Here is a 25,929-nt window from a genome sequence, read left to right as displayed (position 1 = left end):
CAGCTACTTAGGAGGCTGAGGCAGAAGAATTGCTTGAACCAGGGAGTCAGAGGTTGCAGTGAGCCGAGATCGTGCCACTGCATTCCAGCCTGGCAACAGAGTGAGACTCCGTTTCAAAAAAATAATAATAAAATAAATAATAACAATAATAATTTAAGTATCCAATGCAAAATTTAGAAGAATAACTATAACATAAGGAAAGGAAGCTATTAAATATCAATCATTATAAATCAAATAAAATAGGATAGGATTTTAAAATGCACTTGCAACTTAAAAAACAAAATTATTAAAACACACAAGCCTTTCACTTCTAGATATTATTTTTAAAACAAACATGCAAATACACAAAATCGAGAATAAAAAAGCAGTGAAAAGATGTTTTAATTGTGGAAGAATACTTTACGACTATTAAATTATAATCTTTAAAAAGGGAAACTTTCAGAAGCGATATAATCATGAAATCTGTTTCCAAAAAAAATGCAATTAGACCAATTCTGAATCAGTTTCAGGCAATAATAAGCCATGTGAAACCCTTTGACCAGGCTCTATTAATTAGTATTCTAAAATTTCTGTCTCATTGAAATTAAATGAGAGTGTGGTCTAGACCTCATGTGAAAAGTATTTCTAATTCTGAAAGACCTGAAATAGTTATTGTTATTCCTAGAAATGTGTATTTATTTGATCAGGTATCAATTAAAATGATCACTTTCATCATCCATTAAAACACTCGTGGTTTTTCTCCTATGACCTTTTGATTTGGTACATTATAATAATATTGTTCCATTCATAGAATTAACCATATCCAATTGTTTGTGTTATGCTTTTTGTATATACAACTGGCTTAGCATTTCTTTTATTTTATTATGTTTTTTCCTCTGCATTCACAACTACAGTTAGCCTTTGGTCAGATTTTAGTTTCAATCTCATGCTAACTTTGTTCAATGTTAAATGAATTTGGAGTATGTTCATGTTTTTGTTTAACTTGAAAATAGTTTTTATATAGATAATGAGAATTACTTTTACTGAACTTCAACATTAGAAGAATTAAGCTGACTTTGGCATTCTCTCTATGGGAATTATCATTTCTTCTATGGCTATTAATGTAATATTGTGATATAGTAAGAAATATATTTTGTCTTCATTCTTGGTTCCTAAAACCCGTTGTTACTGGGTGGTGGGGGTGAGAAAAGCTCTTTTGTTATTTATAATAACCTCCTTTCAAACATACCTGAGTTATGCTACTTAAGATAAGATAGCCATGGAAGATTTCTCTGGCAAGATGACGTTAGAGTAAGACCTGCATGAAATGAAGCTGTGAAACCATAGCTCAGGGAAGAGGATACCAGATTTAATATTTGCAACCTGTTCTCAACAAGGAAAACAACAATTAAACGGTGATATGCCAGAGAATTCCCAGACCTCATTTCAGAAATATTCTTAGGCTCCCCCATAATAACAACTCCTGTAGAGTTAGAAATAAAACAGGCCGGGCGCGGTGGCTCACGCCTGTAATCCCAGCACTTTGGGAGGCCGAGACGGGCGGATCACGAGGTCAGGAGATCGAGACCATCCTGGCTAACACGGTGAAACCCCGTCTCTACTAAAAAATACAAAAAACTAGCCGGGCGAGGTGGCGGGCGCCTATAGTCCCAGCTACTCGGGAGGCTGAGGCAGGAGAATGGCGTGAACCCGGGAGGCGGAGCTTGCAGTGAGCTGAGATCCGGCCACCGCACTCCAGCCTGGGTGACAGAGCGAGACTCCGTCTCAAAAAAAAAAAAAAAAAAAAAGAAAGAAATAAAACAATACTTTCTTAACATTGCAAAGACTGTCTATCATAAAATAACAACTGACTTCATCTCTATTAATGCAAAGACTCCCTAGGCGCACCCTTTACTACTGTTAGTTAACTTCTGAAAGTTCTAACCAAAGCACTAATGCATGAAACAGAAATAAGATACACGGTTATTGGAAGGTGTCCAGATAAATAACAAACAGAGAGTGGCTCTCTAAAAGAAAGATGTTTATTTGGAAAAGAACACTGTCATGGGAATACATATGCCATCATAAATTATGTGCATATTCAGAGAGATAAAGGAAGACAAAGGATTTTAAGGGGAAAAAAAAACAAAGAGGATTACATAATTGTTGTGTTACAAAGATCACTAGCAAGGATGATGCCAGTCAGAGGTTGGACAGGCAGATGTTGAGCAGATGTCCTTGTATAAGTATTTTGTGTGTGTGAGGTTGCGATGGCCTTTGTGGAAGGTTGAGGTTTCTGTGGAGTCTTTTGTGATAGTTTTTGTTATGAAGTACACAAGCATGACAACTCTGGTTTTCATGGCCTTTTCTAGCTGTATGTGTCAGGATTTTTTCAACATTTGCGATTCCATTCTGATTTTGACAACTTTCACAAAAGCAATAGATTTTTTTTTTTTTTTTTAATTTAAAGATGAGGCCAGGTGCGGTGGCTCAGAGGAGTCAGAGGCCGGGGTGGGGGGGGCGCAGGACACGAAGTCAGGAGTTCAAGACTAGCCTGGCCAACACAGTGAAACCTCGTCTCCACTAAAAATACAAAAAATTAGTGGGGCATAATGGTGGCCACCTGTAATCCCAACTACTTGGAAGGTTGAGGTAGGAGAATTGCTTGAACCCAGGAGGTGGAGGTTGCAATGAGCCGAGATCCCACCATTGCACTTCAGCCTGGGCAACAGTGCCAGTCTTCATCTCAAATAAATAAATAAATAAATATAAAGATATGATTGTTTACCTAGAAAATGCAAAAGCCTCAAATACTAAAGATTATAAGAAATTTATATGATGACCAGAAACAAAATAAGTATATAGAAAATAATTTACATATATAATGTGTATATCATGTAATTGGTCAGAAAATACAACTCAAAAAATCCTCCTTAATATTTTTAACAAAAATATTTATTTGAAAATACTCAACATGAAATGCAAAGAATCAGTTAAGAACACTGAAAGTTTTCTAAGACATTAAATAAATCTTAACAGAACTTAGTCAAGTTCTTAGGAATCAATGATGTGCTGGAACTGGCTGGTACTAGCTCAGAGCTGACTGTTAAGTTATTCAAGAATTTGCCAGTCAGTGTTAAAGTTCTGGAAGCTGAAATCATTCAGGGTGGAAATATTTCACATCATACTCAGCAAGCATATTACAAATCAGGGCTGTTGCTAACAGACAGCCAGTTTACCGACACCCTATACCGACAAATTCACATTGAAAATGTATAAATTCTTCTGAAAACAACGAACTTGCAATCGAAGGCAAAGACTTTTCTTAATTAACAGAGATCATCAGAAATACATATATATACACGCACACATATATATGAGCAATAATAACCAGAACAGTTTTGAAAAAGAGAATGAAGAAGCCACTTACTAGAAAGTTATTATAATCAAGGCAGTGTAGTGACAGCTCATGAACAAGCAAATGATTTATGGAAGAAAAACATATGGGCCAGGAATACCATTAAGTATATGACAAATATAACTAAAGAAGGGTAATTTTAAAAATGGGTGCTGACAGTATAAAACATAACAAAATAATAACCACGATCCCTTAATAAAGCAATTTATCATCTAAAAATAAATAAATAAATAAAAAATAAAAATGGGTGCTGAGATAATAGGACCTTTCCATTCTCTTTTCCACAAAAGGTTCTCTTCCCTTGCTGTTACCTCTTCCCAAAACTCTTGGCTCCCTATTTCATTTGATCTCAGCTCAACAGCCATTTCCTGAAGGAAGCCATATTTAATCTTTATAACAAACCCCAGATTTTAGGGGTCAAATTCCCAGATTTTAGGCAATTTTTCATCGCACTTATCACAGTGATAATTTTATGTTTATTGGTCTGATTGTTTTATGAATGTCAGTTTCCTTCACCAGACTGTGCACACTTCAACAGGTCCCTTATAATCCCAGCACTAACACAGTCCCTGCTCTAGAGATAACACTCAATAATTTTAAAAAACAAATATGCAGGTCACCTATTAAAATTGCTCAGAAAAAACATATAAATCTGCATATACATTACGATCCCACTTTTATAATATTTATTACATATACTTTCCATATCTACATTAAAGAAAACTAGAAGAAAATACCAAAATGAGAATAAATTAGATGGTGCAAATTAGCCATAATTTTATATACTTCCTTTTTATATTGTATAATTTTTTTCACATTTTGTATAGTAAACATGTATTCCTTTTATCATCAAAACAGAATAATATGCTTTTTACAATTTGGCAGATGAGAACAGGGTAGGATGGGTGAATGGTGAGCTAAAGGGAGAGAAGGCATAGAAAAGAATCTGTCTGCCCATGACTCCCCTCCATCAGCTTGGCCTGGTACCCACAGCCCAACCAGCCTTACCTGAAATGATTAAGGACTTCAGACCCCTCCTTGGAAATTCTTGGTACGGTGCCTGAGTTAAAATTAAAAATCAAATTGGGCTTTTTCCTAAAATAAGAAACTATTGCTATCAGTTAGAGTCCTTTTTAAAGTTCTACCGTGAAGAACAGTTACGTATTAGCTTAATTAAAATCCTGCAACTTTGTAAAACCATCATCATATTAAAATAGTGACTTGAAAATTCCAGGTATAGGCGGGGCGCGGTGGCTTGCGCCTGTAATCCCAGCACTTCGGGAGGCTGAGGCAGGCAGACTGCTTGAGGCCAGGAGTTCGAGATCAGCCTGGCCAATGTAGTGAAACCCCGTCTCTACTAAAAATACAAAAATTAGCTGGGCATAGTGGCATGCACCTGTAATCTCAGCTACTCAGGAGGCAAAGGCAGGAGAATCGCTTGAACCCTGGGGGCAGTGGTTGCAATGAGCTGAGATTGTGCCACTGCACACCAGCCTGGGCCACAGAGCAAGATTCTGTCTCAAAAACAAACAAAAAAGAAAAAAAAGAAAAAAAAAATCCCAGGTTATACAATTCACAAAAAAATCCAAGATCTCTCTTATTGAGAGAGGACTTAGTAAACTCTAAAAAAAAAGGAATTAAGCCAATTTATGTAACTGATTAGGTGAGTAAAAACACAAGCTTAATGAAGGAATTTTCTTATAGCAATTGCCTGTTTTAAAACATGGGTCCAATTTAGATGAGACAGAACATGCAAGGCAGTCACCTGTTAAGCAGTCTCCCGACCTGCTGCTTATTCCTCTACATCTGTCTGATGGAAGAACTGAAGTTTGGGGTGCTATGGGTACCTCCTGCTCATATCCAGGTGGCAAAAACCGCCCAAAGCTTCTTATGCAGAAAAGAAAACAAAAATAGGTTCATGAAAACCCAGACAGTGGAATTCCAATTTGTTCCTGATCCTAAGGTCTCATAATTTGAAGTTCATTATTTGTTTCATAATAGTCTCTCCATAATATCCTTTCTTGCAACAACTTTTCTTCTTTTTTTCCTATTCAGGAAGTTTTAAATGACACAATTTCCTACCCTGATGGCACATTCATGGACTGGGAGTTTAAGATCTCTGTCCTGTATGACATTGCTAAGGTAAGAGAAACACACACACAGAAAATATGAAAATTAAATATAAGAAAACAGATCTAACAAGTTATTCAACCTTCTGTGCATTGGTTTCTTCATCTGTAAAATGATAATAATAGCTATGTCATAGGGTTGTAGGATTTTAGGTTGTGAGGATTTTGTGAAATAATGCACGTGCTTATAACAAGACCTGGTACAAGGAAATGTTCAATATATATCAGTTATTATTATGTTATTATATCCTTTGTAGTCTGGGTGTGGGGCATGCAGTTTCATAAATTTTCCAGAAATCGAAATCATATAAAACTACAAGAAAGACAACTGGGCTGAGTGCAGTGGCTCAAGCCTGTAATCCCAGCACTTTGGGAGGCTGAGGCAGGAGAACTGCTTGAACCCAGGAGATGGAGGTTGCTGTGAGCCAAGATGGAGCCATTGCACTCCAGCCTGGGTGACAGAGTGAGACTCCATTTAAAAAATAAAAAAGACAACTGAATCCTCAACTTTATAAGAGAAAGTATTAAGTACAGGAAACCATCTTGCAGGAATCAATAATAAATGTGGACATGTATATTTTCAGACGTGATAGGAAAACAGAAGTGGACATGAGTAACCAGGGCCTCATTCAAGAATGAAGAAAAGTTGGTTATGAGAGGGAGCTGTTTGATACAGTCTTAACCCACCTGAAAGTTATAAGGGTTCAGAATCAGTTTGAAAAATGCGTTACGAAAATCGATTTGCCACACACATTTCACTCCTATGATCCAGGCTGAAAACCAGCTTCAGCTGAGACACCCTCTAACCACCAGAGAGAAGCACATCAGCCAAAAACAGGCTTCCTTTGTTTTTCCTTTTTGAGACGGAGTCTCACTCTGTCCCCCAGGCTAGAGTACAGTGGCGCGATCTCAGCACACTGCAACCTCGGCCTCCCAAGTTCAAGCGATTATCCTGCCTCAGCCTCCCGAGTAGCTCGGCCTCCCAAAGTGCAGGGATTACAGGCCTGAGCCATTGCAAGGGGCCAGGCTTCCCCTTTTGAAACAGAATGATTGAAACATTGTTTCAAAATAGGATGAAACCAATTCCACTTTAGGAAATAATCTAGCCTGGCACCCCTGCCCCTTTGGAAAGGCAAGGCACTATTATTTGTATGTTTATTTTAAATTCATGTGAAAAAGGACCAGAGACCTACCCAGGGTCACAGACCAAATAAGTGGTAAGCAGAAACACTTTAAAAAAAAAAAACAACCCTTTGCCTCATATTATATACAACTACTTAAGCAGAGATTTTAGACAATTCCCTTCTACTCTGTCATTTAAACAGACTTTGAAACGAGATATAATGTGTAGGCAAATATTAGGGCTTCAGTAACATTAAAGTAAAAATAGTGGGACTAAAATTAAAACCTGATGGTGTGACTGTCTGCTGAAATGGTTTCCAAATGTCACTTTTTTCTTTAAAATAATGAAGCAGCTGAAGTGTGTCACATTTCTGTTTTTCTATCATCTGAAAAATTACAGGGAATGTCATATCTGCACTCCAGTAAGACAGAAGTCCATGGTCGTCTGAAATCTACCAACTGCGTAGTGGACAGTAGAATGGTGGTGAAGATCACTGATTTTGGCTGCAATTCCATTTTACCTCCAAAAAAAGGTCTGTAATGAATGAAGTGTTCACTAGTTACCTAACTGATTTTTTTTTTCAAACCCATGTAGCATGGTCAGGAAATTGTAATACTGATCAGAAGATAAGCACTTAAAGCCACAAGAGACAACAGCTGGCTCATTCTCCAGACCTTCCCACTTGTCAGTCAGCAAGTATTTCCTGAGTTAAACAAATGTCCTCTGTGGATTTCCTTCATCCATGTGTCCCTTGATATCACTGAGAAATCATGAATAACTTAATGGCTTGTAGGATTTGAACTAGGTGAAAAAAATACAGAAGGTTGGAGCAGGAAAAGACCTTAGACATCATCTAATTTAACCTTTTTCCTTTATGGAGGACAGCACTGAGACTCAGATTTGTCCAAGAAGGTAGAGTACAAACCAGAGGACCGACTTTCCATTTGAGACATCATTCATTTATCTGTGGCAATAAGAAATATTAAGGAAAAAACTCTAACCAGTAAAATATATTCTTACCTCTTTCAGGATTGTGGTGAGAGTCAAAAAAGATAACAAAGAAAACAGATTTGTAAAGTATAAAGGGCTTTTCATGTTGAACATTTACTATGACTCACAGTTAAACAGACTCAGATATCTAGCACTCACATTGCCTTGAAATACTACCTAGATCAACCGGGCACGGTGGCTCACGCCTGTAATCCCAGCACTTTGGGAGGCCGAGGCAGGTGGATCACCTAAGGTCGGGAGTTCAAGACCAGCCATGACCAACATGGAGAAACCCCGTCTCTACTAAAAATACAAAATTAGCCAGGGTGATGGCGCATGCCTGTAATCCCAGCTACTCAGGAGGCTGAGGCAGGAGAATCGCTTGAACCCGGGAGGCGGAGGTTGCGGTGAGCTGAGATCACACCACTGCACTCCAGCCTGGGCAAAAAGAGCAAAACTCTGTCTCCAAAAAAAAAAAAAAAAAAAAGAAATACTACCTAGATCCAAACACTAAATTATATTTCTAATTCAACTTTGCGATCCTTTCGTTTTTCCTTAATAAAAGAAAAATTGCAATTCTGTCCCTACATCCACATCATGTAAAGTGTAATATAATATTGAACTCAATCCAGTAATTTCTTATTGAAGACCTGTGTGCCAAGCATCGTTCATGACATAATAGTACAAATCATCATCAGATAACCCAGCATGACAAAAATCAGATAAATTACAAGTCAAATCCTATCATCTTGAACAGCACTCACTTATACCTACCTACCTATGGTGTCGGTTACCTGAAATTCTAGCATAAGTAGATTTACTTACCTTTTCTACAACCCCTGACCTTTACGATCAACTGGGCATGAATCACAAGTCACAAAAATTCACAAGACATAAATTCAAAAAGGTGATGTACATTTGGACAGAGAACCAAATAAGGAAAACGTGCATCATCATAAACATGTTACTGCACCTAACAACATGAATCTATACATGTTTCATTGAAACTGGTGAAGACAAGTCTGAGAAAGTTTATAAGGAGTAAGGTGATCCTGAAAAATTTGTGAAGCATGTTGAAGAAAAATTAATTGCATGCCCCTGTTATTACTAAATAGGGTGTGTAATAAGGATTCAAAACTTGAGTATCTATGGGAGCTAAATACAGCATTGCACTCATGTGAAGTGAGTGAACTAGATGTAGACACTAGGGAGTGGCAGGGACAGGAGTAAACTGTGAGTAAATTATGTGCATTACTTTTTTAAGAATACTGCGGGAACCAACAAAAATGCCACTGCGGGCCCTAGCTCAGTTGGAGGCTGCCAGTATGTTATGCCTAGAAAATATCAGTCATGGCCGGGCGCGGTGACTCAAGCCTGTAATCCCAGCACTTTGGGAGGCCGAGACGGGCGGATCACGAGGTCAGGAGATCGAGACCATCCTGGCTAACATGGTGAAACCCCGTCTCTACTAAAAAATGCAAAAAACTAGCCGGGCGAGGTGGCGGGCGCCTGTAGTCCCAGCTACTCGGGAGGCTGAGGCAGGAGAATGGCGTAAACCCGGGAGGCGGAGCTTGCAGTGATCTGAGATCCGGCCACTGCACTCCAGCTTGGGCGACAGAGCGAGACTCCGTTTCAAAAAAAAAAAAAAACAAACGAAAATATCAGTCATAGTCTCTTTGTCTTAGTGTACTGTCTTTATCTTCTTTTGGTAAATTTATATTTAAATATGTATATATACACATTAAATAATAAATTATAATATTTAAATAAAATATATTTAGTATACATAAATTTTTTTTTTTTTTTTGAAATGGAGTCTCACTGTGTAACCCAGGCTAGAGTGCAGTGGCGCAATCTCAGCCTACTGCAACCTCCGCCTCCTGGGTTCAAGCTATTCTCCTGCCTCGGTCTCCTGAGTAGCTGGGACTACAGGCGCCCGCAACCACGCCTGGTTAATTTTTGTATTTTTAGTAGAGACGGGGTTTCACCATATTGGCCAGGCTGGTCTCAATCTCCTGACCTTGTGATCCGCCTGCCTCAGCCTCCCAAAGTGCTGGGATTACAGGCATGAGCCACCACACTGGGCCAAAATTTGTATTTTAAAGGATTTCATAGGTTCATTCCATATGTCCCATAAACTACTAAATTCTTCAACCTCTCATATTCTACTGTATTCATTCAACATACATTTACTGAGCATTTACCACAATCAGACCCCATTCCAGGTAAACCTTGAGGGTTTTCAAGACTGTGATCCTAGCAGTTTTAAATAACATACTGCCATATGACCTCACCCAGATCCTAACATTTCATAGTTAGTCTAAAACGTGTGTGTTCTCTCTTTGATCACCGGTATTTGCCAAAAGTTTTCAAAAGCGTGGAATCATATCAATTCAAGGCCACTCATAAGCGATCACCCATATTTAGAGTGGATGGTGTAGGGAATTAGAGAGCAAAGGTAGGTTGGAGGCCTATGAGCCACTCACCCTGCTCAATTTTGTAATCTCAATGTCTGCATTTACAGACCTGTGGACAGCTCCAGAGCACCTCCGCCAAGCCAACGTCTCTCAGAAAGGAGATGTGTACAGCTACGGGATCATCGCACAGGAGATCATCCTGCGGAAAGAAACCTTCTACACTTCGAGCTGTCGAGACCGGAACGGTACACCTAAACCCCTTCACGTGCCCCCTCTGGGAGTCAGCCAACCTGCTTTCTAGGCTTACTGAGACCCTAATCTGTTTGTAACCACATCACAATTCCTTCATCTGCAAAATTAATGACTTATTATCGGCATTATACATTTTATAAGAGGATTAGGAAGATTAAATATTAGAGTGCCCTGCAAAGCATAAGACAACATACACTGCCAGGTGTTACTGTTGTCGGTATTATTGTTAACAATCTTCCTTTACAATTCTCCTCTTTCCTTTTGATTCCAATAAGAGAATGTACCTGCTTAACATCTAAACTAGATCACTCTAACAGGTTGACATACATATTTTAGTTCTCACTAAGAGTAGATCTATAGTTTTTGGCCACGTGTCCTCTCAGGGGAAAATGGTTCCTTCCATTCATTCAATTCTCACTTACTGAGCATTTATTATGTGCTAACTGTTAACTGGTTGGTGGGGAGTACGGTGACTAAGGGATGTAGAGAGGGTGGGGTCAAGTATGAACAGAAGAAGCCTACTGAAGGCAGTGGTGCCCGAGCTGAGTTTTACAGGGTCAGTAGCATTTTTTTTCTTTTTTTCTTTTCTTTCTTTCTTTCTTTTTTTTTTCAGACAGTGTCTTGCTCTGTCGCCCCCAGGCTGGAGTAAGTACAGTGGCATGATCTTGGCTCACTGCAGTCTCTGCCTCCCAGGCTCAAGCAATCCTCCTGGCTCAGCCTTCCAAGTAGCTGGGCGACAGGTGCACACCGCTATGCCTGGCTAACTTTCGTACTTTATGTAGAGACAGGGTTTCACCATGTTGCCCAGACTGAGCTCCTGAGCTGAAGTGATCCCCCAACCTCAGCCTCCAAAGTGCTGGGATTACAGGTGTGAAGCACTGTGCCCCACTCAGTAGCCTATCCCTTAAGGTAACTTTCTGGTTATAAGTGGGATGAGACCTTTTCACTGGGTGCCTCATCAAATTAACACCTGTCTACTGAGTGCTGGTCTAGGCTCTGCAGCACTCTCACTGAGCTAAGAGCCATCCAGGGGAGTGAACCAACTGGATTTCTGTTGAAATTCCTTCCATTTCTTCATGCTGTATTCTTCTTTGTAATTTAAAATTTTCTCACCCAACCAGAGAAGATTTTCAGAGTGGAAAATTCCAATGGAATGAAACCCTTCCGTCCAGATTTATTCTTGGAAACGGCAGAGGAAAAAGAGCTAGAAGTGAGTATATCTTCCCGCATTCGTTTCCTTGGCCTGCTATAAAAATCACCATAAATGTGACAGATTAAAACAACAAAAATTTATTCACTTACAGTTCTGGAGGCTAGAAGTCTGAAATCAAGTGCTCAGCAAGGCCACACTTCCTCCAGAAGAGCTAAGGGGCTAATCCATTCTGTACTTCTTCCAGAAGCTTCTGGTGGCTATTAACATTCCTTATCTTATGGCCACACAATTCAATCTCTGCTTCTTGGTCACAGCTTCTCTTCTGTCTATTCTCCCTCTATCTCCTTTCTATTAGGACACATGTGATTGCATTTGGGTCCACTCAGAAAATACAGAATAATCACCTCATCTCAATAATTTTAACTTAATTATATCTGCAAAGGCTCTTTTTCTAAATAAAGTAGCATTCATAGGATCCAGGGATTAGGACGCAGCATGTCTTTGGGAGCCAGCCTCAGCCTACCACATTCCCCATGCCCTCCCACCACTCCCCAACTCAGGAATGATCTGGCTTCTAAAGTACACATCTCATTCTCTAATTTTTTTTTTTTTTTTTTGAGACAGAGTCTTGCTTTGTCTCCCAAGCTGGAGTGCAGTGGCAGGATCTTGGCTCACTGCAACCCCAGCCTCCCGGCTTCAAGCAATTCTTCTGCCTCAGCCTCCCAAGTAGCTGAGACTACAGGCACCTGCCGTCATGCCCCGCTAATTTTGTATTTTTAGTAGAGATGGGGTTTCACCGTGTTGGCCAGGCTGGTCTCAAACTCCTGACCTCAAGCGATCCCACCTGCCTTGGCCTCCCAAAGCACTGGGATTACATAATAGGTGTGAGCCATTGCTCCTGACCTCATTCTCTATTTTTAAATTGATACATAATATTTGTACATATTTGTGGGGTACATGTGATATTTTGTCATATGCACAGAATGTGTAATGATCAAGTCATGTATTTAGGGGATCCATCACCTTAAGTAGTTATCATTTCTATGTGTTGGGAACATTTCAAGTCCTCTCTTCTAGCTGTTTTGAAATATACAATACATTGTTGTTAACTGTAGTCACCCTACTCTGCTATCAAACATTATAACTTATTCCTTCTAACTATATGTTTGTACCCATTAACCTACCTCTCTTCATTCATCTCCTCCCCTACTTACACCCTTCCCAGTCTCTGGCTATCGTTATTCTCTCCACCTCCATGAGATCAACTTTCTTAGCCCCTGCATGAGTGAGAACATGTGATATTTGTCTTTCTGTGCCTTTCATTTTACATAGTGACCTCCAGTTCCATATGTGTTGCTGCAAATGACATGATTTCATTATTTTTATGGCTAAATAGTATTCTATTGTGTATACAGCCTGCATTTTCTTTTTCCATTCATCCATTGATGGACACTTAAGTTGATTCTGTATCTTTGCTATTGTGAATAGTGTTGCAATAAATGTGAGTGTGCAGGCATCCTTTGATACACTGATTTCTCTTCCTTTGGATAAATACCCAGCAGGGGGATTGGTGGATCATATGGTAGTTCTATTTTTAGTGTTTTGAGAAATCTCTATCCTATTTTCCATAGTAGCTATACTAATTTACATTCCTATCAAATCAACAGTGTGTTGATTTAATGGAATGTTTTTAACTGCTGAGTTGTTTGAGTTCCTTGTATATTCTGGAATATTACCCTTGTCAGATTAATAGTTTCCAAATACTTTCTCCCATTCAGCACGTTATCTCTTCACTCTGTTGTTTCCCTTGCTGTGCAGAAGCCTTTTAGTCTAATATAGTCCCATTTTGTCTATTTTTGGTTTGGTTGCCTGTGCTTTTGAGGTCTTAGCCATAAAGTCTTTGCCTAAATCAATGTCCTAAAGTCTTTTCTCTATGTTTTCTTCTAATAGTTTCATAGTTTCAGGTCCTCTGTTTAAGTCTTAAATCTATCTTAAGTTGATTTTTGTATATGGGAAGAGATGTGATGTCCTTTCTCCATTGTATGTTCTTGGAGCCGTTGTTGAAAATCAGCTGGCTGTAAATGTGTGGATTTATTTCTGGGTTCTCTATTCTGTTCCATTGTTTATGTGTCTGTTCCTATGCCAGTAACAGGTTGTTTTGGTTACTGTAACTTTATAGAACATTTTGAAATCAGGTAATGTTATGCCTCCAGCTTTGTTCTTTTTACTTGAGATTGCTTTGGCTATTTGCGCTCTTTTTTGGTTCCATATGGATTTTAGGATTGTTTTTCCAATTTCTGTGAGAAAATGACCGTGGTATTTTGATAGGATTACATTGAATCTATAGGTTGCTTTGGGCAGTATAATCATTTTAGTGATATTAACTCTTCCAACCCATGAGCATGGGATATCTTTCCATTTGTTTTTGTCCTCTTCAGTTTCATCAGTGTTTGCAGTTTTCCTTGTAGAGGTCTTTTACCTTCTTTGTTAAATTTATTCCTAGGTGGGTTTTTTTGTTTTTTGTTTTTTGTTTTTGTAGCTATTGTAAATGGGATTGTCTTCTTGATTTCTTTCCCGCTGAGTTTATTATTGGTGGTATATAAAAACACTACTGATTTTTGTATGTTAATTTTTTTTTTTTTTTTTTTGAGATAGTCTCACTCTGTTGCCCAGGCTGGAGTGCAGTGGAGTGATCTCAGCTCACTGCAACTTCCGCCTCCTGGGTTCAAGCAATTCTACTGCCTCAGCCTCCCAAGTAGCAGGGATTACAGGCACCTGCCACCAAGCCCAGCTAATTTTTTCTTTCATATTTTAGTAGAGATGGGGTTTCACCATGTTTTCCAGGCTTGTCTTGAACTCCTGAGCTCAGGCAATCCGCCCTCCTTGGCCTCCCAAAGTGCTAGGATTACAAGCGTGAACCACCGCACCCGGCCTGTATGTTAATTTTATATCCTTCGACTGTACTAAATTTATCATATCTAAGAGCTTTTTGCTGAAGTCTTTAGGTTTTCTAGACGTAAGATCATATCATCTGCAAAGAGGGACAATTTGACTCCTGTTTTCCGATTTGGATGCCTTTTCTTTTTCTTGCCTAATTGCTCTGGTTAGTACTTTCAGTACTATGTTGAATAGGAGAGGTGAAATTGGGCATCCTTGTCTAGTTCCAGTCGTTAGAGGGAAAGCTTTCAGCTTTTCCTCATTCTGTGTGATACTTACAGGTTTGTAATATATGGCTTTTATTATTATGAGGGTGTGTGATATATGGCTGGCCTTTATTATGTTGAGATATGTTCCTTCTATGTCTAGTTTTTTGAGAGTTTTTATCATGAAGGGATCTTGAATATTATCAAATGCTTTTTCTGCACCAATTGAGATGATCACATGGCTTTTTTTCTTCATTCTGTTGATGTATCATGTTTATTGATATGCATCTATTAAATCATCTTTGCTTCCTGGGGATAAATCCCACTTGATCATGGCATATTATCTTTTTGATGTGCTGTTAGATTCAGTTTGCTAGTATTTTTTTTTTTTTTTTTGAGGACTTTTGCATCTATGTTCATCAGGGATATTGACCCACAGTTTTCCTTTTTTGTTGTATCCTTATCTGGTTTTGGTATGAGGGTAATGCTGGCCTTGTAGAATGAGGGAGAATTCCCTATTCTTCAATTTTTTTGAATAGTTTGAAGATAATTAGTGTTAGTTCTTCTTTGGAAGTTTGGCATAATTCAGCAGTAAAGTCATCCAGTTCTGGACTTTTCTTTGTTGGGAGACTTTTTATTAGTGATTCAGTCTCATTACTCATTGTTGGTCTGTTCATGTATTCTATAGTATTCTATTTTTTTCTGGTTCAATCTATGTAGATTGCATTCATCCAGGAATTTCTCCACTTCCTCTGTATTTTTCAGTTTGCTGGTATATAGTTGATCATAATAGTCTCTGATAATCTTTCACGTTTTTGTGCAATTAGTTTTTATGTCTTTTTCTAATTTCTGATTTTGTTTATTAGGATCTTTTCTCATTTTTTTCTTGGTTAGTCTAGCTAATGGTTTATCGACTTTATTTATCTTTTCATAAAAACAACTTTTGGTTTCAATGATCCTTTGTATTATTTTTTCAACCTCTATTTTCTCTAGTTCTACTCTGACCTTTATTATTTCTTTCCCTCTACTAACTTTGGGTTTGGTTTGTTCTTGCTTTTCTAATTCCTTTCGGTGCCTTGTTAGATTTGAAATTTTTCTATTTTTTTTGATGAAGGCATTTATTGCTATAAACTTCTCTCTTAGCAGTACTTTTGCTGTATCCCATAGGTTGTGGTATGCTGTGTTTAAATTTTCATTTGTCTTAATTTTTTCAAACTTCTCCTAATTCCTTTATTGACTCAATGGTCATTCAGAAGCATGTTGTTTAATTTTTATGTATTTGTGTAGTTTCCAAAGTTCCTCCTGGTATTGAGTTCTACTTTTATTCCATTGTGGCCTGAGAACATATTTGATATAACTCTGATTCTTTATAAATATGTTGAGACTTGTTTTGTGTCACAACATACAGTCTATCCTGGAGAATGTTCCATGTGCTGAACACAGGAATGTTTATTGTTTAGCTATTGAATGAAATGTTCTGTAAATGTTAGGTTCACTTGTTCTAATGTGCAGTTTAAATCCAATGTTTCTTTGTTAATTTTCTGTCTTTATGATCTGCTTAATGCTGAGAGTGGAGTGTTGAAGTCCCCAACTATTATTAGTTTGGAATCTACTTCTTCCTTTAGATCTAATAATATTTGCTTTAAATGTCTCTATGCTTCAATGTTGAGTGTGCATATGTTTAGAATTGCTATATCCTCTTGCTGAATTGAGTCCTTTATCATTATATAATGACCTTTGTCTCTTTTTACAGATTTTTACTTAAAGTCTGTTTTATCTAATATAAGTATAGCCACTCTTGCTCGCTTTTGGTTTCCATTTTCAGGGAATATCTTTCCATCCCTTTACTTTCAGTCTACATGTTTCTTTACAGACAAGATGAGTTTCTTGTAGACAGCCTATAGTTGGGTCATTTTTAAAAATACATTCAACCAGTCTATATCTTTTAAGTGAAACTTTTGATCCATTTACATTCAAGGTTATTATTATGTAAGGGCTTATTCCTTTCATTTGATTAATTGATTTCTGGTTGTTTTATACATCCTTTGTTCCCTTCTTTCCCTTGTTTATCATTATGGTTTCTGGTTTTCTGTAGTGGTAACATTTGAGGCCCTTCTCTTCCCTCTTTGTGTGATTGCTTTACTAGTGGGTTTCATACTTTCATGTGTTTTCATGGTGGTAGATGTCATCCTTTCACTTTCAGGCGTAGGACGCCCGTAAGTATTTCTTGTAAGGGAGGTCTAGTGGTGATAAATTTTCCTAGCTTTCACTTGTCTGGGACAGCCTTTATTTCTTCTTCATTTATGAAAGATAAGTTTGCTGGATATAGTATCCTTGACTGGAATTTGGTTTTTCTTTCAACACTTTGACTACATCATCCCTTCTCTCCTGCCCTGTAAGGTTTCTGCTGAAAAATTCACTGTTAATCTGATGGGGGTTTCCTTATAAGTAACCAGATGCTTTTTTTCTTGCTGTTTTTATAATTTTCTCTTTAACTTTTGACAATTTGACTATAATGTGCCATGCAGAAGATCTTTTTTAATTATATCTATTTGGGGATCTCTGAGTTTCCTGTATCTGAATGTCTAAATCTCTTGCTATTATTTTGTTAAATGGGTTTTGTATTCCTTTTATTTTCTCTTCACCTTTTGGAACACAAAAAAATTTAAATATTTAGCCACTTTATGGTGTCTCATACATCATGTAGGCTTTGCTCATTCTTTTTTGTTCCTTTGTCTTTATTTTTGTCTTATTGGATTATTTCAAAAGACCTGTCTTCAAGTTCTGAAATTCTTCTGCTTGATCTAGCATATTGTTGAAGCTTTCTAATGTATTTTGTATCTTATTGAATGAATCCTCCAGTTCCAGAGTTTGTTTTATTCTTTTTTATGCTATCTATTTCTTTGGTAAATGTCTCATTCATATCCTGAGGTTTTTTTTTTATTTCTTTGTATTATTTTTCTTTATTCTCCTGTATCTCACTGAGCTCCTTTAATATTATTTTTAATTATTTTTCCAGAATTTTATTAATTTCCTTTTCATTGGAAATTGTTACTGCAGAACTATTGTGTTTCTTTGGAGGTGTCATATTTCCTTGCTTTTTCATACTTCTTGTGCCTTTATGTTGATATCTGTGCATCTGGTGTAACAATTACTTCTTCCAAATTTTAACATTTGCTTTCATAGGGGAGGACTTTTTTTCTGAAGATGTATCGATAGTACTGGTTGGGTGAGGCACTCTGGCTTTGATTCTGGGTGCATGCAGTAGTGTAGTCTCCACATAATTTACTCATCTGTGAGCAGTGTCAGTGGGTCTGTTATTTCCCTAGTGGGTTAGGATGTCATTGTTAGTGGAGGCAGTGGTGACATTTTGTTGAAGACTGGAATGCCAGGTGGACTAGTCCTCAGGGCCCATTGGAGGCACTGGTGCCAGCATAAGCTGTCCTTGGGCCCCAGGACAGCTTATGCTGGTACCAATGTTAGTGGGTCTAGGCAGATCAATTATTTGGCCTCCAAGTAACTTCCTCAGGTGCCAGCAGTAGCAGCAGTGGCCTAGGCTGGTGGGTGGATTCCCGGGTTCCTGGGCAGCAGGCATGGCATGAGTAATGGAAGTAGCCATGATAGGACAAGCTTCTGGTTCCCAAGCAGTCTGCACTGGTGTTGGTAGTGGCTGTGACAGGCTGGGCAGGCCAGTCTGCAGGTCCACAAGTGGTATATGCTGGTGGGTACCAGCTGTGGTGGTAGCAGCAGGTTATGTGGCCCCCAGAAGGTGTACTCAGGTGCCAACAGTGGTGGACTGGGCTAGGAGATCTCTAGGGCCTCCTGCATGGTATGCTGAAGCACTGGGAGGGTGCAAGTGAGCCAGGTGAACCTGTCCTCAGACCTGTCTTCAGACGCCACCCCGTGGTGTGTACAGGCACTGGCTTCAGTAGGCAGGGGTCCTTCTCAATTTTTATAAGCTCAATGAACAAGGTGTGCATGTGTAATAGTAATAGTATGTTGAAATACAACTTTCTGAAATACAGCTGCTCCTAGCCTCATTCCTTTCTTTCCTCATTCCTTTCTTTCCTCCTGCTTTTCTGAATTCCAGGATTCCTCCACACAATCAGTATATCCTTTCTCAAGCCCTTTTTTTCTAATCTGAGTGTATCCAACTATTTAAAACCTTATTCACGAAAACAGCATCGTCTTTAATTCATTTGTGTAGTTGGACAGTTCTGGAATTAGAAATGAGGAATAAAATTTCATGTCAAGTAGCTGATGCCAATAGAATACAGAGTCGAAACTAGATCACTCAGCAATGCCCAGAAACACCCGGTAGAGTCATCCCTCTGTCCACAGGGAATTGGTCCCAGGAACCCCTGTGGATACCAAAATCCACAGCGGCTTAAGGATCTGATATAAAATGGCATATTATGTACATATAACCTACATAAATTATCCTATGTACTTTAAATTATCTCCAGATTGCTTATAATACCTAATATGATGTAAATACTATGTAAATATCTGTGGTACTGTATTGTTTAGGGAATAATGACAAGAAAAAAAAAGTCAGTACATGTTCAATACAGACACAACCATCCAGTTTTTTCCAAATATTTTCCATCCCCATTTGGTTGAATCCTGAATGCAGAACCCATGGAGACAGAGGGCTGACAGTATTTCACTCTGTGGCACTGGATAGGCCCAGTTGTTTGTTGTTTCTGTCTCTACTGCTCTAAGGGAGTCGGCAGATGACTTACCAAGGCAGGAGCATCATCTAGTGGTGAATATTGGCAACTACAGGCTATACCGCGGCTCTAGTTCCTTCCCAGGGAATTGTTCAGGCAAAGTACAGGGACAGGGATTGCATCTAGTGTCAGTTATGATCTTGTTTTTAGACAGACTGAAAAACAAACTGTATTTAAGACAAATGGTCTTCACCACACATTTTGATACAAACAAAAAAAGCTGCAAACAGGTGGTAGGAGATAAGATGAGGTTTCCATGGGCTTCCTCCTGTCTCCCTACCTCTTCCTCCATACCTCCTTCTCTCCATGTCACTTCTCTACTGCAGCTGTGCATTATAATCACCTGAAGAGCTTAAAAATCTACGAGTGCCCTTTGCCCATACAATATTTGGGACATACTTATTAATGAATTATTCATCGTTTGTCTGAAATCCAAATTTAACTTGATGTTCTTTACTTTTACTTGCTAAATCTGGAAACCCTAGTAAGACCACTTCAAAATATATTAAATCAGAATGACTTAGGGTGGGGCTTAGGCATAAGAAATTGTGCAGATGTTCCCCAGGTGATACTATTGTTTGCTATAAGTTAGAACCATGGACAGTAGGGCTTTTATTCTCATTTGGAGCCATTTGCCTCATACTCACTGAGCCTTTGTTCCCCCACCAAACTGAGGGTTGGGCTGATATTTCTCGTGGCCCAATAACAAGATGTAGATGAACTGAGGAGGAAAATAGTTTTTATTTCTGTAACCAGTTATAGGGAGAAGGCCTGGAAATTATCACCAGACCAACTGAAAATTACAATTTTTTTCAGAGCTTCTATACCTTCTATATGTCTACATGTAAGTATGCATTCATTTAAAGACATGCGTGATTAACTTCTTTTAATCTATAACTAAGGTCTGAGTCCTGAAGACCTTCTTCTAGAGCCTCAGTAAGTTTACCTAATCTAAATCAGTCCAGGTGCTGGGATGATTACCCTTCTCTTGTCTCCTGCTAAATCGCAGAGGTTTAGGGAGTTCCTTCAGATGCCCAATAAACTTCTCTATGGAGGTCTGGGGAGTTTCTTCAGACCCCCAATAAAACTTGTTTAATCCTAAATGGGTCCTGTTAAGAATTCCTTCGTTATTCTGTCATGCTTTAAGGCCCAGGAAAGGCCTACGCAAAACTCTTGGTGGACTTTTGTTACATCCCAGCCTTTGTATAAGGGCGCTGGCTTTTAATATTTAAGTTCACCATGCAGTCAGTACTGAAACAGTTGTTATGGAGGCCTGCCATACCTTCACTACGTTTTTCTCTCTCCAACGTAAACCTTGCAAGCTCTTGTAAATTCACTTAGTCTCCCCTATCAACCTGTCCTCCTCTAAATTGGTATCACATTTTTCATTAATTTCACCCAAGGGAATAACTGGATCAGATAATGCAGGTGGTCATGCCTGAGACAGAAACCAGCGAGCTGGGGATCTCTTGTCCGCATTGACAGACTTGAAGATATTTTTAAACTATTCCTTGCCTTAATCACTCCCATCAATGAGAATAAGAATTCTCTCTTGATTTAGTTTACTATCCACTGAGCTAATTTGTCCTTGTTTTCTTCCAGGTGTACCTACTTGTAAAAAGCTGTTGGGAAGAAGATCCAGAAAAGAGACCAGATTTCAAAAAAATTGAGACTACACTTGCCAAGATATTTGGGTATTGCTGCAATGTTTACTTTTATTCACTAATTTCAGGGTTTTAAAAAAATTGTAGTTGACATTCAGTGGCACCTAAGAATGAGAATGTCTATTCCAGTGAAAAATTCCAGGTTGCAACCAACACCTGTTTCATAACATTAAAATGATATGGAGACTATCAGACCATTTTCCCAGGGAAATAATCACTTGAAAAGTTAAATAGTCAAGGTCAAAACTTGTCTGATTAAAAAGCAAACTTTAGCTGATTATAAATTCGTCTGTTACAAATAGAGCTTCTGGGTCCTTCTGTGGGTAATTAGGATTTAGAAGTGTAGCGTGAGTCCTGAGAATCTGTAAAGCTCCTAGACAATTCTTAATGTCGGCATGTTCTTAGGATCTTAAAGTCTTAAAATCTCCAGCTTTGGCCCTAGGTACTTAAGACATGTCATGAATCAGAGCATAATTCAAAGTGGGGGAGAAAAGTACATAATTATCTGGTGAGATTAATTTCTAGATAACCCATGTTTTCAGTTCATACACTGCAGAATGAGAAAAATAACACTGAATTAAGAGTTAGGCAATCCAATTTCTAGACTAAAATCTGATAAGAGTTTGCTGTGGGGCGTTAGACAAAACACTTACCTTCACTGGGTATCACTTTTCTTGTTAGAAAATTTGGATTGAACAAGATGATTTTTATGATTTTTTCCAGGTCTTTCTGTAGTTCTCATTAGGTCAAAAGATTCAGATACGTAATGAGAGTAAAAGTCTAGAGCTGGAGGAGATGAGGTGGAGTGAAGTTAATGAACATGTGGTCATTAATTAGTAGAACTAAGCTGTCAGTTGTGGGAATGGAGCAGGAAATAATAATTAATTCTAGCCCCCTTTTTTTTTTCTCCTTCGCTGTCCTGTCCAGATGAGACTTTATGTGTGACTGATAAAATGTATGCTCATGAAGACACTGGGTCCTTGACACTCAGCCTTTAACGTGTGTGGTGGTTCTCAAACTTGGCTGCAGCTTGGAATCACCTGAGGAACTTTAAAAATACTGATACTGGGGTTTTACCCTAGAGAGGCTGATGTAATTGGTCTGGGGTACACGCTGGTGTCAGGATTTTTAATAGCTCCCAGGTGATTAAAATATGCAGTCAAAGGTGAGAAACTGTTTTAATTGAATCAATTCATCCTAGAGTGAGATTACCCAACTTCATCTCTTACAACTGCTCCCACATCCATTCTACCCAACTGGACTCTGTACTGGCAGTTGCAAGTAAAAATTCCCTGGGGAACTTGTTAAAAGATTCTGTTTCTTCATTCCAAGCCTAGCAATTTTCAGTCACATAGGTCTGGTGTAGGGCACAAAACTGTACTGGATTTTTAACAAACATCTCTCCCCATCCCAGGGGATGATGATGCAGGCCATCTTCTCCTGAGATCAGAAGTGATTGTTATTGTTGCAACAGTAAAATGACTGTGATTTATTCAGCACCTTCAATTGTGCCTTAGACGTTATGAACGTTCTCTCTGATCCTCACAATGCTAGGAGAACTCAATGTGTCTTCTCCCCGACCTCTGCACCAAGGTTTGTCATACCACCCACTGTCACACAAAGCTGGCATCTCATCTCAGTCTCCTCGATCTGACAAAATAATCCAGAGTTAGGCTTCTGGTGTCAGGACCCTGGCTTTCTGTACTGAGGAGCTAATATGAGGCTTGGCTTGGCTTTTCTTAGTCCTTCTCCTACACTTTCATTTATCACTTCTAGACCAGCTTTCAAAAGATTTTCCTTTATTGCAAATTGTTTCTTTTATATTTTAGAAAATATAAATAAGCAAGCAAGAAAGTAAAACATCACCTGTTTCCCAATAGGTGACCACCAGTCTTCAAAAACTAAAATTGAGATTATAATTTTTGCTATTTTATAAACTGACTTTTTTACTTAATAATACAGAGTGAATGTCTTTCTGTGTATTCAACAATACTAATTTGTATTTTATGATACAAATTAGAATGTTAATGTTCCATTGTCCTATCATATTTTAACTACATTTTTGTTATACATTTAGATTATTTTCAAATGTTTGCTCTTGTAAAGAATACTGTGACTTTTTTTGTTGTTAACTCTAAACACATTCATGATTGTTTCCTTAGGATAATTCTCAGAAATAGAGTTTTAAGCTGATTGGTATATGCATTCTTAAAGCTTGTGACAGACTTTTACCAAATTGCTCTTCAGGAAGGTTTTGTACTGTATGTATTTCCTCCTTCTACACTGATTACCATCATTTTTACATTTGTTTTCCCTTTTTTAATCTTATTTTTGTCCTGAGGTTAAGTTGGGTTTTTTGTTTGTTGGTTTGAGACAGAGTCTCACTCTGTCACCCAGGCTGGAGTGCAGTGGCATGATCTCGACTCACTGCAACCTCCACCTCCCAGCTTCAAGCAATTCTCCTGCCTCAGTCTCTGGAGTAGCTGGCACGATCTCGACTCACTGCAACCTCCACCTCCCAGGTTCAAGTAATTCTTCTGCCTCAGCCTCTGGAGTAGCGCCACTATGCCCAGCTTATATTTGTATTTCTAGTAGAGACAGGGTTTCACCATGTTGGTCAGGCTGGTTTCAAACTCCTGACCTCAAGTGATCCTCTCACCTGGGACTCCCAAAGTTCTGGGATTACAGGTGTGAGCCACTGTGCCTGGACAAGGTTGAGTTTTTTTGTTGTGTTTGTTGGCTTTTATTTTTCTTTAATTATCTGTTCATCATATTTGTCCATTGTTTTATTGGATGTTCATTTTTTTAATAATATATAAGAGCTCTTTATCTATTACTACCTACAGACTTTTTCATGACCAAAAAAATGAAAGCTATATGGATACTTTGATCCGACGTCTACAGCTATATTCTCGAAACCTGGAACATCTGGTAGAGGAAAGGACACAGCTATACAAGGCAGAGAGGGACAGGGCTGACAGACTTAACTTTATGTTGCTTCCAAGGTAAGGCAAATCTTGCTGATGTGGGAGCTGAAATATTCAGCATATCCTTCTAGCATTGCTTTTCGTTGTGTCTATATAGGATTTGTTTCCTTTTATATATTCTTCAGTAGATTATTGGTTTGAAAATGCATGTATTTTGCTAAGCCTTGTTTCAGTTTGTACTCCACTAAGTAATGTCCTGAAGGTCACCTGTGAATGGCAGAGATGGGATTCTACCCAAGAGGCCCAAGCTGGAGTCCCTGATCTCCTTTAGCAACTCTGACCTCAAAATCTCAAACCTCTGAAAGTCAAATCACCTGCAAGAAAACTAGGAGGCGGATCACAGCTTGGGGGAAAGGAGTTGGAAGACACTTGGCAAGTGGTGTCTCGTAACCTTGTGATAGAAGGGCAGAACCCATGAGCCCTCAGAGTCCCTGGGAACAGTAGGGAACCCTTCCTACTCGCTTCAAGGATGATAATTTCTATCAGAGCTCCATAAATGTTGGGTACATAATGCATAATTCCTTGCCTGGTCTTTAATGCTGAGTTGTGACAAAAACAATATCCTGGTTATCTGGCTGCCTTCCCAGGGTTTCATTGGCGGTGGTTTTAACCAGTAATGTCACTCAAGTGATTTGAATCAGCTGGCTCACCATTTCAGCTTTTTTCCTAGCCTTAGTTCAATATGCCACTTGGACCATTAGTTGGTAGATGTTTTTATTGGATTTCCAAAGATTATATCACACAAGCCTCTTCAGGAGCTACAATACATCATGGTTTCCACACAGCTCACTTTGGTTATTCATGTAAAAATTATATTTGCAAGATAAAACTAAAACATGCATGAGCAATAACTAGAAGAATCAAAAAGAAATACGTGTAGCAGAGGGCAAATAAACTTAAGACTGCATGTAGGAACCAGATATCACTTAAACATTTATTTGAACAGTACACCTTGGGGTAAATACATTAAAATAGAAGTTTCTTCTTTTTAAATTATTTTTATTTTTATTTTATTTTATTTTATTTTTTGAGGTGGAGTTTTGCTCTTGTTGCTCAGGCTGGAGTGCAATAGCATAACCTCAGCTCACTGCAACCTCTGCCTCCTGGGTTCAAATGATTCTCCTGCCTCAGCCTCCCAAGTAGCTGGGATTACAGGTGCCTGCCACCACACCCAGCTAATTTTTGCATTTTTAGTAGAGAGAGGGTTTCACCATGTTGGCCAGACTGATCTCAAACTCCTGACTTCAGGTAATCCACACGCCTCTGCCTCCAAAAGTGCTGGGATTACAGGCTTGAGCTACCGTGCCTGGCCAGAAGTTTTTTCTTACGGGAAGACTTTCTAAGAGATCCACTCTGTATACTAATTTTATCTACGTCAGCAACGACCTGTTATCAAAGCTCATCATGTTAAGTCCCAGCCCTTCCTTCATTTATTTACAACATGAGTTTCTCTCTCTGGAAAACACACTATTTTCCAAGTGTAATAGTCTGTTCTCACCCTGCTATAAAGAACTGCCTGAAACTGGGTAATTCATGAAGAAAGCAGGTTTAATTGACTCACAGTTCCACAGGGTGTACAAGAAGCATGGCTGGGGAGGCCTCAGGAAATTTACAATCATGGTGGAAGAGTGAAAGGGAAGCAAGCACCTTCTTCACATGGCAGCAAGAGAGAGAGTGAGCAAAGGGCGAGGTGCCACACACATTCAAACAACTAGATCTCATGAGAACTCACTAACATAAGAACAGCAATGGGGAAATCTGCACACATGATCCCATCACCTCCCACCAGGTCCCTCCCTTAACATTGGGGATTACAGTTCAACATGAGATTTGGGTGGGGACACGGAGCCAAACCATATCACCAAACTCATATGACTTTTCAGATATAAGCAGTACAATGAATTGCAAATATGGCAGAATATCCAATTTTGTCATTGCGTC

The 25,929-nt window shown here is 38.7% G+C and overlaps 1 protein-coding gene across 2 annotated transcripts in view; it reads left to right on the top strand.

Annotated features, from left to right (window-relative positions):
• Positions 1 to 25,929, top strand: part of GUCY2C (guanylate cyclase 2C) — a 137,758-nt gene that overhangs the window by 101,017 nt on the left and 10,812 nt on the right. For both annotated transcript variants that reach the window (XM_074006319.1, XM_005570213.5), the window contains exons 16-21: positions 5,453 to 5,539; positions 7,049 to 7,181; positions 10,164 to 10,301; positions 11,430 to 11,518; positions 20,940 to 21,031; positions 23,848 to 24,006. In XM_074006319.1, the coding sequence (XP_073862420.1) occupies positions 5,453 to 5,539; positions 7,049 to 7,181; positions 10,164 to 10,301; positions 11,430 to 11,518; positions 20,940 to 21,031; positions 23,848 to 24,006 (698 nt within the window). The remainder of the gene's footprint in view (positions 1 to 5,452; positions 5,540 to 7,048; positions 7,182 to 10,163; positions 10,302 to 11,429; positions 11,519 to 20,939; positions 21,032 to 23,847; positions 24,007 to 25,929) is intronic.

The sequence above is a fragment of the Macaca fascicularis genome, chromosome 11 (assembly GCF_037993035.2).
Source record: "Macaca fascicularis isolate 582-1 chromosome 11, T2T-MFA8v1.1".
NCBI lineage: Eukaryota > Metazoa > Chordata > Mammalia > Primates > Cercopithecidae > Macaca > Macaca fascicularis.
Note: the sequence above shows the minus strand (reverse complement) of the source record. Positions and strands in the feature narration are given on the sequence as shown.